This window comes from Thalassophryne amazonica, chromosome 6 (genome assembly GCF_902500255.1).
Source record: "Thalassophryne amazonica chromosome 6, fThaAma1.1, whole genome shotgun sequence".
Lineage (NCBI taxonomy): Eukaryota > Metazoa > Chordata > Actinopteri > Batrachoidiformes > Batrachoididae > Thalassophryne > Thalassophryne amazonica.
The window spans coordinates 51,943,397-51,962,594 of NC_047108.1; the positions used below are offsets into that span (position 1 = coordinate 51,943,397).

The 19,198-nt window shown below is 40.2% G+C and overlaps 1 protein-coding gene and 1 long non-coding RNA gene across 3 annotated transcripts in view; one reads left to right on the plus strand and one right to left on the minus strand.

Moving 5' to 3' along the window:
• The window catches only part of arhgap4b (Rho GTPase activating protein 4b), a 100,395-nt gene that overhangs the window by 10,028 nt on the left and 71,169 nt on the right, over nt 1-19,198 (plus strand). For both annotated transcript variants that reach the window (XM_034172171.1, XM_034172172.1), the window contains exon 2: nt 14,275-14,618. In XM_034172171.1, the coding sequence (XP_034028062.1) occupies nt 14,549-14,618 (70 nt within the window). In that variant the 5' untranslated portion in view covers nt 14,275-14,548. The remainder of the gene's footprint in view (nt 1-14,274; nt 14,619-19,198) is intronic.
• Nucleotides 291-13,194, minus strand: LOC117512184. The gene is made up of 3 exons (XR_004561234.1): nt 13,118-13,194; nt 11,037-11,041; nt 291-301 (listed from the first exon to the last, which is right to left on the minus strand). It is a non-coding gene; the product is annotated as an uncharacterized LOC117512184 (long non-coding RNA).

Below are 19,198 nucleotides of genomic sequence, written 5' to 3' on the forward strand. Positions count from 1 at the left end.
GAGGGAGCAAATGTAAGCACCAGTAACACACCACTCGGAAAAAGTCGGGAAAGGTATGTTTTTTTCCCCAGAACTCAGTGGAGTCTCAGCCACCTCGTCCCCTCCAACACTTGACTCAGTGGGCTCAGGGTGGTGCAGGGAAATGTGGGGGAAAACTCTGTCCTCATCTTCTGATATTTTGGAGTGATTCTTTTCATGCTTCCACACCGACATGTGTTGAGTCTACAACATGCCATCTCATGCTGAACTGACTGCAAGTCAGTAGAAGCTACCTGCTTTTAGCATGCTCGTTCCTCACTCACTTAAATGTAAATCTGTTTTTATTTCATTGGAACTCTGCATTAAGATGTATACATTTATTACTTTAAAAACAAGTCACCATGACAATAAATCTGTACATATTATTAATCTAGAGGTCATACTATGTGGAGTGGGAGACATGCGGATCTTGAATTATTTACGGCCTTTACACCACAACTTCACACTACTACCATAACATATATTTAATTTTAATTTGCTCTTGAATTTGGTATGCTGCCATAATTAAAAAGTTTTTCTTAAAAAAAAAAAAAAAGGTCCAGGAATCAAAACCTAGTAAAAATAAGAAGATGAAGGACAACAGTACAGTCTTCGAACACCATAAGGAAAACAATGTCATCTCAAGGAGTCCACCTTCTATCCTGACTGTGGTGATGTCATGTATTATGTTTTGTCCTATATTGTGCCATTGGTTTTTGTTTCTGGATTATGTTGCTTTTCTGGCTGGGTGTGTCTTGCTTGGGTTTTCTGGTCCACATTGTCTGCCTTTCTTTGAGCTTGGTGGGGGCGTTTCACTCTGGTTGGGCCACGCCTTATTCTGGATCTTTCTACACTTATCACTGGGAGTATTTAAACACCACTGGTTGCACTGAATTTTTGCCTGATCGTTGTGCCCTGTACCATCACTTCTAGCTCTGTTCCTTGTTCATTCTAAGTCCTGCTTCCACGTTGTGTTTTGACCACCTGTCTGTTATATTGACCACACCATTGCCTGATGTTTTGGATTTGTTTGCTTCTCTTGGACTGCCTCTTTGTGTACCGAACCCAGCTGAGCCTTTCAGTAAACGCCTCCTTGAACCAGAGCTACGTTGTCGAGTCCTGCATTTGTCTCCAGCCTTCTTTGCTTGACAGCCCTGGTAGATAATTGTTCATAACCAGAAAGTTTTTTCTATTATTCTGTCTTTAAACATTCCAAATTGTTCACATTTGCACATGGATTATGTCGATTGTTACTGTCTTTGTAAATATCAGTTGCTCTCATTAGTTTATTATGTATTATATGTACCCACCGAAATAATAAATTCTGATGCCGCCACTGGCCAACTATCTTTAAAAAAAAAGTTCTAACCCAGTAGAGATGCATACAGTTGTTTCACCATTAACCTCCTAGGGCCTGGCATCCACATATGTGGACATGACATTTTTGGTTGTCTAGACCATAATACTAAGTTTTGTTTCATGAGAACCTCTGGGTCGTAGGAGATTGAAACAAACAAACAAAAAAAAAAGTCCTGAAATATGTCTTAATGATCTGCTGAACCTCTTCAGGTCATAGCAAGGTGTGGAGACTAAAAGCTGCTGTAAGATGTAAAGTAATAGTACAAGTCCAGTCTGTCTGACTTCACTCTGTAATTCAGTTATGTTTCCCGCAACACTAAAACCCACTCATAAAGCTAAGACGGTGTACACACAGTGTATGTGATTTCATTCTGTCAGCTGTCTTTTTGCAGCAGTATACAGTAGTGTTCAGAATAATAGTAGTGCTATGTGAGTAAAAAGATTAATCCAGGTTTTGAGTACATTTCTTATTGTTACATGGGAAACAAGGTACCAGTAGCATCTGCTGTCGAAGCTACAAACTCAAAACTATTATGTTCAAACTGCTTTTTTAGCAATCCTGTGAATCACTAAACTAGTATTTAGTTGTATAACCACAGTTTTTCATATTTCTTCACATCTGCGAGGCATGGAGTCAACCAGCTTGTGGCACCTTTCAGCTGTTATTCCACTCCAAGATTCTTTAACAACATTCCACAATTCATTCACATTTCTTGGTTTTGCTTCAGAAACAGCTTTTTTGATGTCACCCCACAAGTTCTCAATTGGATTTAGGTCCGGGGATTGGGCAGGCCACTCCAAAACATTAATTTTGTTGGTTTGGAACCAAGATTTTGCTCATTTGCTAGTGTGCTTGGGGTCATTGTCTTGTTGAAACACCCATTTCAAGGGCATCTCCTCTTCAGCATAAGGCAACATGACCTCTTCAAGTATTTTGCCATATCCAAACTGATCCATGATACCTGGTATGCGATATATAGGCCCAACACCATAGTAGGAGAAACATGCCCATATCATGATGCTTGCACCACCATGCTTCACTGTCTTCACTGTGAACTGTGGCTTGAATTCAGAGTTTGGGGGTCATCTCACAATCTGTCTGCGGCCCTTGGACCCAAAAAGAACAATTTTACTCTCATCAGTCCACAAACTATTCCTCCATTTCTCTTTAGGCCAGTTGATGTGTTCTTTGGCAAATTGTAACCTCTTCTGCACATGTCTTTTATTTAACAGAGGGACTTCATGGGGGATTCTTGCAAATAAATTAGCTTCACACAGGCATCTTCTAACTGTCACAGCACTTACAGGTAACTCCAGACTGGAATTGATCATCCTGGAGCTGATCAATGGGTGAGCCTTTGCCATTCTGGTTATTCTTCTATCCATTTTGATGGTTGTTTTCCATTTTCTTCCACGCGTCTCTGGTTGTATTGTCCATTTTAAAGCATTGGAGATCATTGTAGATGAACAGCCTATAATTTTTTGCACCTACGTATAAGTTTTCCCCTCTCCAATCAACTTTTTAATCAAACTACGCTGTTCTTCTGAACAATGTCTTGAACGTCCCATTTTCCTCAGGCTTTCAAAAAGAAAAGCATGTTCAACAGGTGCTGGCTTCATCCTTAAATAGGGGACACCTGATTCACACCTGTTTGTTCCACAGAATTGATGAACTCACTGACTGAATGCCACACTACTATTATTGTGAACACCCCCTTTTCTACTTTTTTTTTTTTTTTATTAATAGCCCAATTTCATAGCCTTAAGAGTGTGCATATCATGAATGCTTGGTCTTGTTGGATTGAGTGAGAATCTACTGAATCTACTGGTACCTTGTTTCCCATACTCAAAGCCTGGATTAATCTTTTTAGTCACTTAAGTAAGTAAGTAAGTAAGCTTTATTTATATAGCACTTTTCACAGACCAGGGTCACAAAGTGCTTCACATGATAAAATCAATAAATACAAAATAACACATACAAACATTTAAAAAGAACATTTTAAAAGAAGATCAAGCTAAAATGCAATTTTAAAAAGGTGAGTCTTAAGTTGCTTTTTAAAAGCATCGACAGAGTCTATTGAGCGAAGGGAGCAGGGAAGCTCATTCCAAAGGCGCAGCGCCACGGCTTTAAAAGATCTGTCCCCTTGATTTTTAAAACAGGTGGTTCAGGTTGGAGGACCTCAGGCCCCGGGTGCACACATACGGTTGGATCAGGTCCTTGATGTATTCCGGAGCCTGCCCGTGCAGAGCTCTAAATGTAAGCACCAGGATTTTATAATTTATCCTAAACGAGACAGGGAGCCAATGCAGAGACTTGAGTATTGGGCTAATATGGGCTCTCCTGTGGGTGCGGGTCAGAAGCCGTGCAGCGGAGTTTTGCACAACCTGCAAACGAGCCAGTTCTTTCTTATTAAGACACGTGAACAGGCTGTTACAATAATCCAATCGCGAAGATATAAAAGCATGTACAATCATCTCTAACTCTTCAAAAGACACCATTTTTCAAAGTTTAGAGATATTCCAGATCTGGAAAAAACAATTCCTAACTAACTGTTTCGTATGATGTTCCAGAGACATCCCTTTATCCAAGATAATGCCAAGATTGCGCAGGCTGCCCTTAACTGAACTATTCAGTTCACCAAGGTGCAGCCTAATAGCAGGCACGGCACTCTCCGGAGCAACAGTCAATGTTTCAGTCTTATCAGAGTTCAGCTGCAAGCTGTTTTCACTGAGCCATTCCTTAACTTTGGTGAGACAATTGGTTAAAGAATTGAGTTTCTGGGTCTCATAGCACATAGCACTACTATTATTCTGAACACTAATGTACATCACAGTGAGCTAATGTCTGTAACAGCATCACTCACACTCCACCTGCCAGTGGTGACCATGCAGCTGCAGCTCATCTGACAGCTCAGATTACCATGAAATCCTGTCCAACAACTTCTGCTCCCTTTTCACACCTCAGCACTTATCTCTTCCTATACTGTGCTGATAATAGTAATCCTTCAACCCGCATTATAGGAGAAATGTCTGCGCTCACTGCTGTTCAGCACAAACACCATCTTTCTCAAAAGTTTTTTTTTAGATCCCAACTGAGGTACACTGCGTGTGTGTGTACTTTATATTCTATATTATAATAGCTAAGTGGCCTCTGTGTGTCTGTGTGTGCATGCGTGTACGGCTTAGATCATGCAAAAACTGTGGAGAGCTGACATTTGCTGTTTGGTATGCTTATGTATTTTGGGTCAAGGATGAACACTGCGAAAAGGGAAAGTTGATGGGACTATTATTTTTGGAGAAATGAGCTATTTTAGCACTTTTGTTCTGCAATGCACCATGAGAGTTCGGGGTTTTGAGGTTTTAAATACAACCCCAGTTCCAGTGAAGTTGGGACGTTGTGTAAAATGTAAATAAAAACAGAATACAGTGATTTGCAAATCCTCTTCAACCTACAAACCTTCAACATTTAGTGTCCTCAGTTCCCAAACACTTATTGAGTGTTGTTAGAAGGAAAGGTGATGTAACACAGTGGAAAACATACCTCTGTCCCAACGTTTTTGAAATGTGTTGCAGGCATCCATTTAAAAATTAGCAAATATTTGCACAAAGCAATAAAGTTTATCAGTTTGAACATTAAATATCTTGTTTTTGTGGTGTATTCAATTGAATATAGGTTGAAGAGGATTTGTAAATCATTGTATTGAGGTTTTATTTACATTTCACACAATGTCCCAACTTCATTGGAACTGGGGTTGTATTGTTGTTGTTGGGTTTTTTGTTTCAGAACAAAAAGCTAAAATAGTAACAAACATCCAAAACACTGCTCCACTTTGTCCTCAATCTAGCTTGTCTTCCTCTTGTATACCACAATACTTTTTTCTCTCAGTGACCTTCAGTAAGAATGTAATCATGTTCTCCAATAACTTCCATTTCTGCCCTCTTTGCCCCCACACATCCTTCATCCCAACAGTCAATTGTCTTCTTCCTTTCCTTGAATTTTTGCAGACTCTCTCGCTGCCTCTCTTCCTCTGGATCATTTACATTTGCTTTGTTCCATGCAGATTAAGGTCAAACACTGATGAAGGCCTCCGGAGCCGTCAAGGTCTGCAGACCTTGATGGCTCATTAGCAGAAATCATGCCATTTGCATGCCGTACTTCTCTATTTATATTCTAGTTCTGCTTCTAAATGTGACTGAATTATGTCATGATTAAATTTTCTCCACAGATTTGGAGGAACAAATGAAACTTAAGGTGCCCTGACAGTTGCACAACTTCGAACTGCGCACTTGCACGCACATCATCGTGACGATCCCACCCGCTGTATTCCCAGCTGGATGCCGTGCTTTGTTCCACTGGATGCCACGCGTTGTGCACTGGACGCTGCGTATATAAAATAATTATTTCGTAGCAGATTAATCATTTTCTGTCGGAGTTGGTTGTTGAAAACGCCTCTAATCGCTTCTGGAATCTCAGCTATTCTCTCTCTCTCTCTCGTGCGCGCTTAATGAGGTGGAGAACGCATTTGGAACCGTCTAAAAAGGTAATCATTTGTCATGTTTATATTGTAATAGCTTGGTAAAACAATTGCATGTTCATCCCTTTGTGTGCAGCTGTAAAAGTATGTTTATGATAGATTTAACATCTCGTTATAATCGTTCAGATGATTGCCACTTGTATGCATTTAACCCCAACACTGCCACGCAATTCATCATGCCAATGCTGCCTGCTGTGTTCTGCTGGATGCTGCGCTTTGTGCCGCTGGACACTGAGTTATATAAAATAATTATTTCATAGCGGATTAATCATTTGCTCTCAGAGTTTGGATGATAAAACTGTCTCTAATTGCTTCCGGAATTACAGAGGAATTTTCTACAGCTGCAGCATTTTCTCTCTCTCTCTCTCTCGTGCGCTTCATGAGGTGGAGGACACATTTGAAATAGTCTAAAAGGTAATTATTTGTCATATTCATGTTGTAATGGCACAGTTTACAATGGTTTACAACACTTTGTGAGGAGTTTATTCTCTGGCACGGTAGATTGCGTATCCGTGTCACCATTCGTAGCAGATTTGTGATGTCATCAGAAAGTTTAAGAATTCGACACATAAAAAGTTGAGCTCACAAACAAAGCTGAAGTAAGTAATAAAAGGAAAAAATTTTGGCTCACCTCTGTTAGATAATATCTGTATTAATCCCTTATTTTATTACTTTATGTTAGTTATCAAGTGTTTGCTTTTATTATCTGTTTAGAAGTACCTGGAACCTGGTTCAAAGTTTCAACAGAAGAGTTCAGTTTCACTTCCATTACACATGCACAAACCTCAGATACAGGGAGGACTTCTCTCTGTCTACAGGGAGCCAGTAAGAATAGGTTTGTGAGAGTAAAACCCAGCCACTCTACATTGTCTTGTAGGGTTGAGCCGGATACTCGTTTCAGATGAGTAACTGGTACGGATAAAGCATTTTTGATGAGTACGAGGATGATACAAGTAAAACTCATCAATATCTGTGCTAGTGCTGAAGGAAAATTCTCATTGGCTGACTGACTGTCTTCACGCTCTGTGAATGGCCAGTCACACACAGGGCCTGCCCCTCCCTACACACGTCTCTGCAGCCGCTCCAACCTGTCTCTCACTCTTGCAGAGATACGCACACAGACAGGAACTGATCTCTCTCTCTGTGCTTGACTCAGTACTCCTTTAGTTTTCTTCAGCTCACCTCTTTTTCAGTTTGTATGATATTTAAAGTTATTTGGTGAACTTGTTTCATATCATATACGGTGCATTTGACAAGACGGCTAAAAACGGCTCATGTTGTGTCGGTCACTGCTTCCACTCCGGTCGGGTTTTTTTTATTTTTATTTATTTTTTAACCGTTTGTTTGCTCTTCATTTAGTTTGGTGACATAAAGTCAGTTGGAAAACTTTGCTCCTACTGAACGTGGTGCTTTTGAGAAGAATACAGTAAACAAGGCTGACATGTTATTTCCCTGTTTGCCATCACTGGATGTTTGCATGAATCATGAAGTTCACACAGATCATTAGATCATCATAGGGGTGGTGGCCAAGTGGTTAATGCGCTTGGTTTCAGTGCAGAAGGTTCTGGGTTCAAATCCCACCCCTGCCACACTTCTCCATGTAATGTGGAGTTGCGTCAGGAAGGGCATCCGGCGTAAAATCTGTGCCAATTCAACATGCAGATCCACCTTGGATTTGCTGTGGCGACCCCGAGTGCAAACAAGGGAGCAGCCGAAGGGACTTACATTACCAAGTTCACACAGATCATTAAAAATAAACAGTCTTACAGACCACTTACACACATACACACATATAGCTGAACACACAAAGTAACCTATATTAATATTTTTATTGTATATAGTTGCATGCAGTATCTGACACTTTTTCACTGCAGTTCATAAAAGAAACTGGTCAGACGAACAAACTCTCTCTCCTCTCACACAGTCACACAGACATGCACACACACACACACACACACACACACGCACACACACACACACACACACACCTTAAATCAATATTGTTTAACTTTGTGTGGAAAAAAATGCCAAGAACGTTAGATAGTAAAAATAAATAAATAATTGAAAAAAAATCACAGTTTGATCATAAACTTTTTAAAAAAGAAAGTTGTGTTGAGTATGACAACTCTTATTCATGCATACTTAGTAGTTCATAATTTCCTACAACATTGAAGCTCAACTCTGAGGCTGTTCTGTTATTCATTCATACACTTAAGAATATTCATGTTATGAGTTTATCAAAAACTTGTTCTGTAAAATAGTTCCTTTACTGTTGTTATCAAAAACATTGAATCTCAATTCTGAGGCTGTTCTGTAAATATTTGTTCATACATTTAAGAATATTCATGTTCTGAGTTCATAAAAAACTTGTTCTGTAAATAGTTCTCTTACTTTTGTGATCAAAAACATTGATTTGAATCTCAATTTTGAGGCTGTTCTGTAAAAATAGTTTTCAAATAAACAACAAATATTGCAACTTCTGATCAATCCATATCAATTTCAGACTTAAAATAATGTAGTGATGTAAGCCTCAGCCATTTTGGGTTAAGCCACGCCCACTCCCACTTTAGGCCCCGCCCACTACAAGTACAGAAATGGATACAGATAATTTTGATGGTTGAACAGATACAGATACAGATAGTGGTGTACTCGCTCATCCCTATTGTCTTGTATAAAAGCCATTTGTCGGCCATGTTCAAGGTCCTTCAGAATATGGCGCCTTGGTGTGAGCTGTGTCTGTGGGGTCCCAGGCCTGGTTTTCAGCATGACTTTCAATAAATTCAAACTGAGGAATATATTGATTTTGTTCTTTGTAAGGGACAGCATTACAGTAAGAACGGGGGAAAGTAACACCCCTCCTAAACTTGTTCAACTTTTCCTTGACCCAAGGAGCACCTCCACACAAAATTTTATGATAAACTCACTGTTTCAGTTATAATCCATCGAACATGCGATGGTGCTCACATGACTGCTGCCCTCCTCTGGAGAAAATCCACTACGCAAAAAACAGATATTTACTCATGAACTGAATGTTGACTTGTTTTTTCTTCTTCTTCTACAGGGGCCATGAGTTACAAAACCAGTTATCTGTGTTTTATGGTTAACTATAGTTGTGGTATTCCCAAACTGTCACGAGGCTATGACTAACATGTACTTGTTTCAGTGTGAAAAGGAAAATTTACATACAAAATTGTATATTTACTTCTGTGAGATATGCAGCAGAGAGCAGGAAGGGGAGAGGGAGTGAATGCCAGCAAAATATTTTTTTAAGAATATGGGGTTTCAATTCAATTCACTTTATCTTATTTATATAGTGCCAAATCACAACAAAGCTGCCTCAAGGTGCTTCACATGAGTAAGTTTAACCTTACCATCCCCTAGAGCAAGCACTCCCTCTGATGATAATGAGGAAGAAACCTAAAGCAGACCAGACTCAAAAGGGTGACCCACCGCTTAGGCCATTCTAACAGTTACAAGGATTTTCCAAAGTTTGAGCAAGCTGAAGAAACAGAAAACAGAAAAACCAGAACAGCATCAGAAGCAAAGTGCATTATTGAGATGAGCAAGCATCGTGAGATAAATCCAGCGCACTGGGGAGCAGGGCCAGTGTCCATCCATCACTTCATTAGTGGGCCACAGCACAAGATGTCCTCATGGAAGAGTGCATTCCAAAAGCAGACTGCAGTGTGCTGTGTCAGCTTCAGCCAGGGCATCTTGTGGTTAAGCCAGTGCCGTGTGGTGTGCAGCTGTCAGCCTTGTGCAGTGTCATCAGTGCCACGAACAGAGAGAAAAAGAGCAGTATCAGTCAGCTGGAAATAACTGCACCTGAGGTATGAGTTCACCAGCAGTAAATTAGCAGGGAAGCAGAGATAATATTAAAGGTGATAGAGATTGGTTGAATGGGGCATTAATCCTTGTTCTGTGATGTGATATGTAGCCCCCCAAAAATTGGTTGGGACTGTAATGGCTCAGAACCTTCCTAAAAGGCTCTCCGAAACAGCTATGTTACTATGCTGGGTTTAGAATGCCTCGTTTGCCTTTAATGGCGTCGTTTCAGAGCTTATTTGGCAACCTCATTATGAAATGCAAGTAGGTGGTGCTGTTCGGTTGCCGTTGTTTGATTGGCTGCCCTTGCTCTCACTGAAAAGAAAGCATTATTTATTTATTTTCATTGCTTTTATATTTTCTGTTGTGTTTCTATTCAGGTTTTTTTGCCTCTTTCTGTAAAATTGTATATAATAATCATTAGATTATTAATATATGAACAAAAATAAATTTAAGAAATATTACAATTTGAAAACAAATGCACCCGAATGTGATGACAGCTGCAATGCTAACTTTTAACATTGAAAATGCCATAGACATGCTAATGCGTTAGCATCGCTCCCGTTTTTAAGTTATAAAATACATCTATCAACTGTTTCAGAAGAACATAACAGGTCGGTTTAACATAGAAAAGGTAAATAATACTCACAGATGTATGCTCTTTATGGTTTTAGCAGGAGAAAATTAAGCAAAAGAAAGAAAGAATAATCGAAGCATTGCTTCAATCTGCGAAGCACTGCTTCGATTGGTTCAAGGTTCAAAGCAAAGCCGCGCTGCAGAAAAGTTGTTTACGGACCCGCTGCAGGGTCTGTAATCAATACAGAAATGATCATTTTCCTGACAAACACCCCCCAAAACAACGGCCACTCTGAAGGACCGATAACATAATCGTTAAGCACAAAGCTTATTGATGTCGGTGGATCGAGTCATTTCTTAATGATACCCAAAACGAACCGGTTCTCGATACACATCCCTAGCTGCTAAGGGGTTAGCTCATTCCCTTTAGAGGAACAAACCAGAGCTAACGTGCCATTCTAACATGCAATTCTTACAACAGGAATATGGCGCAACACAAATTTAAAACAAAAGAAAATGTGATACTCACAGGCTGTACTGATTGCTGGGGTTGATTTTGTCGCAGAGTCGGAACTGACCCTCTACTTAAATGCCGACTGAAGCCAGCTCGAAATCGTGCAAGGTTTGTGAAACAGTCCTCTGTGAAATGCGCAGAGCAAAGAAATAGTCGGCGGTTGTATGTACTGGAGATGCGGTTAAAAATGAATAAAAGCCAGTGATCACGTACACTGCTTTCCGTGGGAAGATCGTAGTCTGCTAAAACAGCCTGGGAAAGCACACCTGTAGCTCGCCATTGCTCCTCTTCGAGTGTTATGAATGGGTGGGCACAACCTCATGAATAATTAATTTAGAAGGGGCGTGTGTGAAAGGGGGTGGGTGTGGGTGTGTGTGTGTGTGTTGGGGGGGGCTATTGGTGAAAAAGTGATGTAAGTTTTCTCTCAAAAACGGATTGGCCTGTTTTCTAGGGACAATTCAAAAAAGGAGAAATACTTTAAAACAGAGGTTCTGAAACTTGCTGGCACTTCGTGTGTTTTCCCCACAGTGGGGAGACTGAACTAACACCAAAAACATGAAAAAGATGATTTTGATTCTCTATCCCCTTTAAGGGGATCACCAGCAGTTAGCCCTGAGCTTCAATAACAGACCCAGAAATTAGGTAAAGTGAGGTAGAGACACCAGGTGATTTCACTGATTAAGTGATTCCATCTGCTCAAAGTGATGTTACTCAATGAAATCAACATAACTACTGAAATTACAATTATTGAACAAGCCTCTCTGGAATGACAGTTATTTCAAAAGGCCAAAACCACGCAGTCGCATTCCATCACTCAGTGGAAACGCTGTAATTTTGCAGTTAGTTTTTTTTTTCTTGACATTCTGCAAATATTGCCGCAAATCTGTCATAGAAACCTAGCTAGTGTCAAGGCTCTGGTCTGTATGGGCACATATGTGTGTAGCTCAGTTCTGCCCTTTGTCAAACAAACAAGACTGAGGAAAAAAGAATGAAGAGTCATTCTTTTGAACACCTAAAAGAACAGATGGGAAACATAAGATGTGGGATTCTTCAAGGAGCCAGAATTCCCAACATTATGACGATCCTTGTTTGTGTTGGTTAAATAGTCATGCTAAAAAAAGTCAGAAATTAAACTTGATGGAAACTGATAACATGCTACAATTTTTTTTTTTTTTTTTGGCATTTCCCATCGCATAAAGGTGAGGAACACCCTTTGCCCTCAGGATGTAGATTAAATAGTATTGTATTTAGTTTATAATATTGATTTCAAATGCTTATATTTGCTACCAGTGATGGTATAATTCATCAGTTTTGAAAGCTACTTGAAGTACACTGATGTTTCATACTTACTGTCTATACTGTGCTATCTTTAACATCATGGAAAATATTTTGCACTAAAATAATAATGATGAATTATTAATTTATGCAAGAGACCACATCATTGAAACTACAGCCCAAAGACAGAGTATTTAAACAAATATCCAAAGACAACTGTCCTATTTATGACAATATGTTGCCCTTTTAAGAAGCAATAGAATTTTTACTTTTAAACAGGTATAAGGTGATGTCATAGGATGTCACATTAAAAATCTAAGTAACTCCTCCTTGAGTGTTTCTGTCTCCATTTCAGCTTGAATGTGGTGTCCTGTGAAGACATAATTTCCAATCAAAGTTTCACACAATAAAGCCAGTAAAATCTCAGCTCAACTCTCCTTTGTGCCTTCTGCCGAAATTTCACATTGTCTTTTCATGAAAATCTGCCATTCCACCATGAACTATACAGACAAAAGTTAGACTATGGACAGTTTCTCCAGTCACATCCAAGGGAGCACATATCTCCTTCAGATTTGTCATGGACTGGCGGCTTCCCTCACCGGTCTCTTTCTTGCACATTCACTTAAAGTAGTTTTTGAGAACTACCTACGTCAGACAGATTTACCATACAGTACAATACTGTTTGTATTTGATCGATTTGTATTGATTGATATCATTGAAATTCAAGACATATTCAGTGACTTGCAAGTGTTCATGTATCCATCCCCTCACTTGTCTAAGGGAAAGTGATGATTTGTTTTAAAAAATAACCTTTGTATGTAGTTTGCCAATTTGCTTATTGCTATGAAATGGAGTAAAAAAGCACATGTGTCATTCCAAACTGCATTGTGATCATGTAAGTAAGCTCTTACAGCTTCTCCCTTTTTGATTCTGGATTGCCACAGCAGATCTGATACAGAGCTGCAAGTTGATTTGGCACAAGTTTTACACTAGACACCCCTCCTGACACAACTACGCATTGCATGGAGAATGGGTAGAAGTGGTCTGGAACCGGGAATATTCTGCTCTGGAAACAAACACACTAACACCTTGGTCATTGTGTCACTGTCCAAATACTTGTGGACCTGACTACTTAAAATAGTGCTGTTTAGCCAAAATCACTTCATTCTCTGTATCATACCTAAAAATTTACTAACAATAAACTGTTGATCCAGATCCTGTTAAAAAATGCTCTCTTTATTGCAGCTGTGATGCCTTGAATGACTGGGCTGAGACCAGTTGAGCTTCTCACTTTGTCCGAGAGTGTAAGCCCAGATACCAGACAGAGGAATCTTATTTCTCCCACTTGTATCCATGACCTTACTCTTTCGGTCATTACCCAAACCTCATCACCATAGTTGAGGATAGGAGTGTAAATCCACTGGTTAATTGAGAACCTTGCCTTCTGGCTCAGCTCCTTTTTCACCATGATGGTTGGTACACCGTCCGTAAAACATCAGATGCCGCCCCAATCCATCTATCATTCTCATACTCCAAGATACCCCCACTTGTTAACAAGACTCTGAGATACTTAAACTCCTCCACTTGGGGCATAACTTCTCCAGACCCAGAGGAGACAGTCCCCTTTTCTGACAGAGGACCATGGTCTCAGATTTGGAGGTGCTGATTCTCATCCTGGTTCCCCAGTCCACCTACCTGTAAATGGGTACCAGCCTTGGCCAGGTGTGGAACCTGCAATGGACTAGTGTCCCATCCATAGGAATTCAGGGGTTACTTAAAGACATGAGGTGCAACATTTGCAGGTGCAGTGAAAAATGTGCCTGTCAATGCAACAGGAGTAAAAAATTCCCAGAAACTGCTTGGAGTTCAAGGACTTAAGTAAGATCAGTATATGAACTGCTGAATAAAAATGTAATTGGATGAATTAAAGGATGTGTGATTTATATCTATAGGATCCCTGACCTCAAGTCGAATAATGTCCTTCTTTACTCCCATTACTCATCACCTCTCATCTCCCCGTCCTGCCCCTCCTGTGTTCTGCGCTTCCATAATCCTGCTGTCTCTTACTAAATCACTTTTTATCCTCCTGTAGTGTCACTGTCCTTTTCTTTCTTATAATCCTGACTGCATTTTTCTTCTCATCTCTCTTCTCTCGTTCTGTTACTCTTTTAGCTTCACTTATGGATCGGCATTCACACCAACCCAGGGGATTCCATGGACACACTGACCCAAATATCCCTGCCAGCCGCAATCAGTCGACACTGATGATGATGTGCTGCACACAGCTGTAAGGCAGCAAGGCCAAGGGGTCAAGGGTTAAGGTCACACACTACGGCGCAGTAGCAGGCACTGAGGTTGAAAGGTTACAGAAGGGGAGACTGTGAAACTAACAGAAGAACTTCAGGAAGGGTTGTCTCTGAGACAGCCGAGGTCCAAGGGGTCAAAGATGATGACGTCGCATGGAAAGCTGAAGAAGGAGAAGGGGAGTCTGGCTGAATACGAATCACAAATGAAAGGTAAGTCACTCTGTTTGTACTTATGCAAAATTAATCATTTTGAGGGCAAAGATTTGTTTACATGGTGACTTCAATTCAATTTATTTAGTTTATATAGCTCCAAATTGCAACAAGGTTGCCTCAAGGCACTTCACACAAGTAACGTCTAACTTTGCCAACACCTAGAGGAAGCAGACAGGCGACAGTGGTAAGGAAAAACTCCCTCAGATGATACTGAGGAAGAAACCTCGAGCAGGCCAGACTCAAAGGGGTGACCCTCTGCTTAGGCCATTCTAACAGTTACAAGGTTTTTACGCAGTTTTACAAAACGGAACATAACAAAACAAAAGAAAATGCATTTGATGAGAAGTCAAATGATGATGAGATGACCCCTGCCTGTGTCCAGTCCACAGGCAGGGGTCATCCACCAGTGCTCGTGCCATTCAGTGGGCCTTTTCCCGTGGCAGAGTCTGTTCCACATCTGTTTCAGAAATTATGCAGTTGTCAAAACTACAACTAAGGTATATTTCTTCAGCATTAAGACACAGGAAAGCAGAGAAAATACTAAAGTGATCGCCGACCACTAGCCATAAGCTTCACTAACAGACCAAGAATTTAGATAAAGCTGAGGCTGAGATCTGCTCTGTTTACTAATACAATGAATTTAAAAGCATAGGAACCATAGTACCATGCTATGGCAGTATGCTAGCTATACGAGAGGGAGAATAAATGCGTCTTAAGTCTGGTCTTGAAAGTCTCTACAGAATCTGGCTATTTTATTGCTGTGGGGAGATCATTCCACAAAACAGGTGCACAATAAGAGAAGGCTCTGACTTGTAGAGATTCACTTTAACCTGCAAGGACTACAAGGTGGTCCCTATGATATAATCATTCAGTCTCATAATTAATTCCAGATTTTTCCATCATGTATATGAGGATGAAATGCTTTGTCTTAATCCTGTGTGAGCTCTTTCAAATAACTACAGACTCATTTAAATCTACGTATGTGTCAAACACCAGCTGTTGGGGAGGGAGAGGCTGTTGGTGTATGTGTGTTCCACATGTGGCCAAACGCTGAAGAGTTTGCACTCTTGAAACTGACCGCCATTTTTGGAAAGGTGCTGCACTTTCTGATTTCAGAACGGGGCTATAAATCTGACATCTCAGTTACACACGCAACCTTGCAAATTACTCTCTTTAAATAGTTTCACTTTAGGCCTGAGATTTAGAAAAAAAAAATAGGGTTTAATTTTTTTAAATACATAAAATATTTAATAATTTGAATGGGAATTCTGCATCTGGACCACAGCTTTGCACACTTCCAGAAGTGTGGCACAGTAGCAGAATTCCAATGTGGTCTATGTTCAGTTCTGGAATATTTCACATTCACATACACAGAACATCTGCATCAGTAATATCACCCACAGAGCTGGTATACACCTTCCCAAGAACATAGATGTCTCATTTAGGTGTTGTTCCCGATGTATAAGAAAGATGACTTCTCTCAGGGTGCGTGGGACTCATACATTTGTAGGCTGACTGGCCTTTTGTGCACAAATAATTATAACATGTGTGTTTCAAGAAGAGCTCTGACTAATTTTATTTATTTATTGATACCATTTTGGGTATATATACCATTTTAAAAAAAACAGGCAAATCCAACTCTGTCATAGTTTTCAAGACAGGTGATTCCAGCCTTGCTGCATGGTTGTAAGACTTGGATGCTAACCAGTGATCTAAGGTGATGACTGGATGTCTTTAAGCTGTCTTAGAAGTCCTGAAGAAGCATTGAGCAAGACTCATTGCTGATTGGTCATTAACTCCCATGAAGAACATGACAACAAGCACATGAGCCAAGCCCGACTGGCAAAAAATGAGAACAAGAGCAGAAGAACTGAAACAGATAGCAGAAGTGACAGATGGACTGAAAAGGAGGTACAGGCATTGTTGGCTTTCTTCGCCATGGATGAGCTCCAGAGAGGATTCAGGCCTTCTAAGAAGAATGAGACAATCTATAATGCAGGCAGAGCTGTTGCAGAATTATCATGTCACTGCATATGTATGTAGCTGCATGAGCCCAGTGGGTCTTCACTACAGTTGTAACACAACGGTGGTGGAAACAGACCATTTGGCGCTCCGTCTCTTTAATTTAATCTTTGTTTTACCAGGTTAGTCCCACTGAGATCAAGACCTCTTGATTATGAAATTTCAAATCCACCTAACCTGCATGTCTTTAAATGTGGGAGGAAGCCGGAGCACCCGGAGGAGACCCACGCAAACACAGGGAGAACATAAAAACTCCACAGAGAAAGGCCACAGGTGGGACTCGAACCCATGACCTTCTTGCTGTGAGGCAAGTATCAATCAATCAATCAATTTTTTTATATAGCGCCAAATCACAACAAACAGTTGCCCCAAGGCGCTTTATATTGTAAGGCAAGGCCATACAATAATTATGTAAAACCCCAACGGTCAAAACGACCCCCTGTGAGCAAGCACTTGGCAACAGTGGGAAGGAAAAACTCCCTTTTAACAGGAAGAAACCTCCAGCAGAACCAGGCTCAGGGAGGGGCAGTCTTCTGCTGGGACTGGTTGGGGCTGAGGGAGAGAACCAGGAAAAAGACATGCTGTGGAGGGGAGCAGAGATCGATCACTAATGATTAAATGCAGAGTGGTGCATACAGAGCAAAAAGAGAAAGAAACAGTGCATCATGGGAACCCCCCAGCAGTCTACGTCTATAGCAGCATAACTAAGGGATGGTTCAGGGTCACCTGATCCAGCCCTAACTATAAGCTTTAGCAAAAAGGAAAGTTTTAAGCCTAATCTTAAAAGTAGAGAGAGTGTCTGTCTCCCTGATCTGAATTGGGAGCTGGTTCCACAGGAGAGGAGCCTGAAAGCTGAAGGCTCTGCCTCCCATTCTACTCTTACAAACCCTAGGAACTACAAGTAAGCCTGCAGTCTGAGAGCGAAGCGCTCTATTGGGGTGATATGGTACTACGAGGTCCCTAAGATAAAATGGGACCTGATTATTCAAAACCTTATAAGTAAGAAGAAGAATTTTAAATTCTATTCTAGAATTAACAGGAAGCCAATGAAGAGAGGCCAATATGGGTGAGATATGCTCTCTCCTTCTAGTCCCTGTCAGTACTCTAGCTGCAGCATTTTGAATTAACTGAAGGCTTTTTAGAAAACTTTTAGGACAACCTGATAATAATGAATTACAATAGTCCAGCCTAGAGGAAATAAATGCATGAATTAGTTTTTCAGCATCACTCTGAGACAAGACCTTTCTGATTTTAGAGATATTGCATAAATGCAAAAAGCAGTCCTACATATTTGTTTAATATGCGCTTTGAATGACATATCCTGATCAAAAATGACTCCAAGATTTCTCACAGTATTACTAGAGGTCAGGGTAATGCCATCCACAGTAAGGATCTGGTTAGACACCATGTTTCTAAGATTTGTGGGGCCAAGTACAATAACTTCAGTTTTATCTGAGTTTAAAAGCAGGAAATTAGAGGTCATCCATGTCTTTATGTCTGTAAGACAATCCTGCAGTTTAGCTAATTGGTGTGTGTCCTCTGGCTTCATGGATAGATAAAGCTGGGTATCATCTGCATAACAATGAAAATTTAAGCAATACCGTCTAATAATACTGCCTAAGGGAAGCATGTATAAAGTGAATAAAATTGGTCCTAGCACAGAACCTTGTGGAACTCCATAATTAACTTTAGTCTGTGAAGAAGATTCCCCATTTACATGAACAAATTGTAATCTATTAGACAAATATGATTCAAACCACCGCAGCGCAGTGCCTTTAATACCTATGGCATGCTCTAATCTCTGTAATAAAATTTTTATGGTCAACAGTATCAAAAGCAGCACTGAGGTCTAACAGAACAAGCACAGAGATGAGTCCACTGTCCGAGGCCATAAGAAGATCATTTGTAACCTTCACTAATGCTGTTTCTGTACTATGATGAATTCTAAAATCTGACTGAAACTCTTCAAATAGACCATTCCTCTGCAGATGATCAGTTAGCTGTTTTACAACTACCCTTTCAAGAATTTTTGAGAGAAAAGGAGGGTTGGAGATTGGCCTATAATTAGCTAAGATAGCTGGGTCAAGTGATGGCTTTTTAAGTAATGGTTTAATTACTGCCACCTTAAAAGCCTGTGGTACATAGCCAACTAACAAAGATAGATTGATCATATTTAAGATCGAAGCATTAAATAATGGTAGGGCTTCCTTGAGCAGCCTGGTAGGAATGGGGTCTAATAAACATGTTGATGGTTTGGATGAAGTAACTAATGAAAATAACTCAGACAGAACAATCGGAGAGAAAGAGTCTAACCAAATACCGGCATCACTGAAAGCAGCCAAAGATAACGATACGTCTTTGGGATGGTTATGAGTAATTTTTTCTCTAATAGTTAAAATTTTGTTAGCAAAGAAAGTCATGAAGTCATTACTAGTTAAAGTTAATGGAATACTCAGCTCAATAGAGCTCTGACTCTTTGTCAGCCTGGCTACAGTGCTGAAAAGAAACCTGGGGTTGTTCTTATTTTCTTCAATTAGTGATGAGTAGAAAGATGT